Source organism: Merops nubicus, unplaced genomic scaffold (assembly GCF_000691845.1).
Source record: "Merops nubicus isolate BGI_N331 unplaced genomic scaffold, ASM69184v1 scaffold51428, whole genome shotgun sequence".
In the NCBI taxonomy this organism is placed as follows: Eukaryota; Metazoa; Chordata; class Aves; order Coraciiformes; family Meropidae; genus Merops; species Merops nubicus.
In genome coordinates, this window is record NW_008627408.1 from 22024 (window position 1) to 25251 (window position 3228).

General features: G+C 46.3%; 1 protein-coding gene across 1 annotated transcript; it reads right to left on the minus strand.

Moving 5' to 3' along the window:
* Positions 1–309: 309 nt before the first annotated feature.
* Positions 310–2038, minus strand: ARSJ (arylsulfatase family, member J). The gene is made up of 2 exons (XM_008946274.1): positions 1953–2038; positions 310–1711 (listed from the first exon to the last, which is right to left on the minus strand). The coding sequence occupies exons 1-2, from the start codon at positions 2036–2038 to the stop codon at positions 310–312; spliced, it is 1488 nt and encodes a 495-aa protein (XP_008944522.1).
* Positions 2039–3228: the final 1190 nt, after the last annotated feature.

Genomic DNA, 3228 nt, shown 5'->3' on the forward strand with positions numbered 1-3228 from the left:
AACTAATTTAGGCCACTATTTGTCCATCAAAAATGAATTTACTGAAATTAAGTGTTAGTGCCATTGTTGTCTGGAATGTAGCTGTGATGGGAGAGCACGGTTCATCCCATAAAGGAGAAAGTTTGTCAAGGCAGAGCGTTGAGATCTTGTGCTGGTGAAATCAGAGAAAAAAATAAATCAAAAAGGTGTTAAATTAACAGAATTAAAAATTAAATGACTCATTCATAGTGCAGAGCTAGCATTTCTGGTATGTTGTCAGAAGTTCAAGGAAGCTGGGCCACGCTGACTTGGAAAGAGCGTGCTTAGAGTCTATCCACCAGCAAGACGTGAACGGCAATGTAACGAGTGCCCTTTTTTCCGATTTGCTTTTTTCTTGCTCTTGTTCTTCTTCTGCTTATTTGCACCTTTGCTTTTCTCCGATTTCTTCTTCTTCTCGTCCTCCTTAAACCATGGACCCCAGACTCCTCCATTCAGCTTCGGGTTACTCCGCGGGTCCTTGGGTGGGTATCGAACGGGAACGGCAGTCTTGTTGAACTGTGAAAGCCTTCTCAGCAACTGCTTCACCACGTCGGGGTACCTGGCGGAGAGGTCCACTCGCTCGTAGGGGTCGGCGGTTATGTTGAAGAGCCACACGGTTTTACCAGCCGACCAGGAAACGCGTTCGTTGTGCCAGCGGTTGGGGCCCGCGTTGCTGAAGGCCTGGGGCGGCACCCAGTCGCTGTAGCCTGGATTGCCTGTCAGCAGCTTCCAGTGGTTCACTCTGATGGCGGACTGAATCGCAGTGTTCCAGATCCCGTAGCCGGCCGCCCAGGAGCCGTTTTTGGCTTTGGTGTAAATGGGGTCGATGTTGTGTAAGATGTCTACCCGCGGGGAACGCCTGCCTTCGCTAATGGTTTCCCATATGTCGTAGCCGTCCAGCTGGATATCTTCATCGATCTGCCCTTCTGCCAGCGTGATCAAAGTGGGGAACCAGTCCGTGATGTGCACAAGCTCCTTACACACAGACCCTTTGTTTTTCAGAAGGGGGCTATGGACAAACCCCACGGCACGGATACCTCCTTCCCAATAGGTCCCTTTGCTTCCTCGGAGCGGCCAGTTACTCCCTCCGGCCATTGGCTGCCCACCGTTGTCTGAAGAATATATAATGACGCTATTCTCATAGTAACCATACCTCTTTAAAGCAAGGGTCACGTTGTTTATGGCTTCATCCAGACAGGCTAACATCGCAGCGTACCTTCGCCTGTTGATGTTATTTATCGATCGGTAATGTTCAAAATACTTGCCCGGTGCCTGAAGAGGTGAATGAACAGCTTGGTAAGCGATATATAAGAATATAGGTTTCCTGGGGTTATGAGAAGCTAAGATTTGTTGCACTTTTTGTGTGTACATCTGCGTCGAGTAGATGCCGTTGTCGTGATCCCAAGCCGCGTTGTCGTTCTCGTACAGGTCATAGCCACAAATCCCAGGGCTGTCACACTTGAAGTGAGTGTAGTAGTCGCCGCTGCCTAACAGTGAGCCGAAGAAAGTGTCAAACCCTCTTTGGGTGGGCATGCATTCTCTGCGATAAAACCCCAAGTGCCATTTGCCAACCATGTGCGTTGAATACCCAACCTCCTTCAGCTTCTGAGGTAGCGTGATGTTGTCCAGAGGTAAGCAGTTGGGCTGGGTTGGCCGTATAATGGAGTGCTGGAGGCCAGTGTGTATCTGGTACCTGGGGACAGGGAGAGGAGAGGCGTCAGGCAGGGGTGGGGGGAAGAATTGCCCTAGCCCTTACACACAGACACCTGTGCGCACGACTGCGACAGAAAATATTCCTACGCATGCAGCAAGTTTCTCCAGAAATATTTTGAAGTCCGTATGTCAAAACCCAACTAGGTCATACTATGAAATGTGCTGGAAGAGGAGAACAGCATGTGTTTGGCTTCACGAGTGTTTAAGAGCAGTTCCCTCACCTCACCTCCTTTGGCCGGTGGGCAGCAATAGCAAACAAGAAACAGGCCTCAGCACCATCACCCACTTCTCTCCCTGCCAGCCTCATTTTTAATGTCTTAATTGTAGCTGTGAGCAATGTCAAAAGATTTCAAAGGATTTAATCTGTGGATTATTTTTTCTGAGCATCAAGTACTACAGCACTGGCCCTGAAAGCCCAATGGTCTGGTTACTGGTCATCCATCACACGACACATGTGGGCTCTGACTTCGCTGAGCTATTACTAATATTGTAACAACTGAGTCAGTTGTCAGCAGGCACACGATGGAGCCTGGCTCTGCTCTCTCCTCAGACACCTGCAGGCCCACGCTCCAGCATTTATCTCCTGAGTAAGAGGCATGAGTATGCATCGATGGCAGACACCCTGGCCAAAACTCGAGGATGCATATGGAGTTCCAGTCAAAGAGGTTTATGAGCAATTGGTCAAAAGGAAGTGATCACTTCATCACTGGATCTCTTGTTCGCAGTGATTTTCTGCCCTTGCCTGTTTTATGAAATGTTTCCCTTCACGAACAGAGCTAGTCAAAATACCTCTGTGACAGGAGCACAGGTATCCTGAGGTGGCTTTTTTTCTGCCACAGAAAGCTTTCACATGTCCCCATTTAATAACAATTATGGAAAATTATGTGGATAAATAAAATTTTTACAATGCCTCATAATTTGTTAGTGCTAAATATATCTATGACATATAAACATGCTGAACTTTGAGCACATAGCAGTATATTTAAAGGGTAGGATAATATATTCTGCAGTGCAGTACTGTATATGTTGAAAGAATACATATGGCCTCCATATGATTAGAAAATGAATTCAGCATGGGCAGTAGTAAGTATCAAAAATCAAGGACAAATCCGTTTATATCAGTTTTACACTAAAAAATAAAATGTAACAGCACACTGTAAACCGAAGAAGACTTCTCCCTAAGGATGAGAATATTTTAGATTCTCAGTCATGAATAGAACATCTAAGTCCACCACTACTGTGAATCTTCCCCAAAACCACGCTTCTTTTAATTTGTGGTAGTAGGAGCTGGGACTTCCTGACACATTCTGCTCGTATTGCCAACCTGATTGGCCTCCTAAGCCATCTCCAAAATGAAAAACATTCGTCTCTGCCTGTCCATAAATAATTTCAAGTCTGCTTTTATATGATGTCTTCTTGGCCAAGCTCTTAGGAGGCACCATAGATGTCTTCAATGCCTGCCAATCTGTAATAATTGTGTAACCCATTTTATTCTTG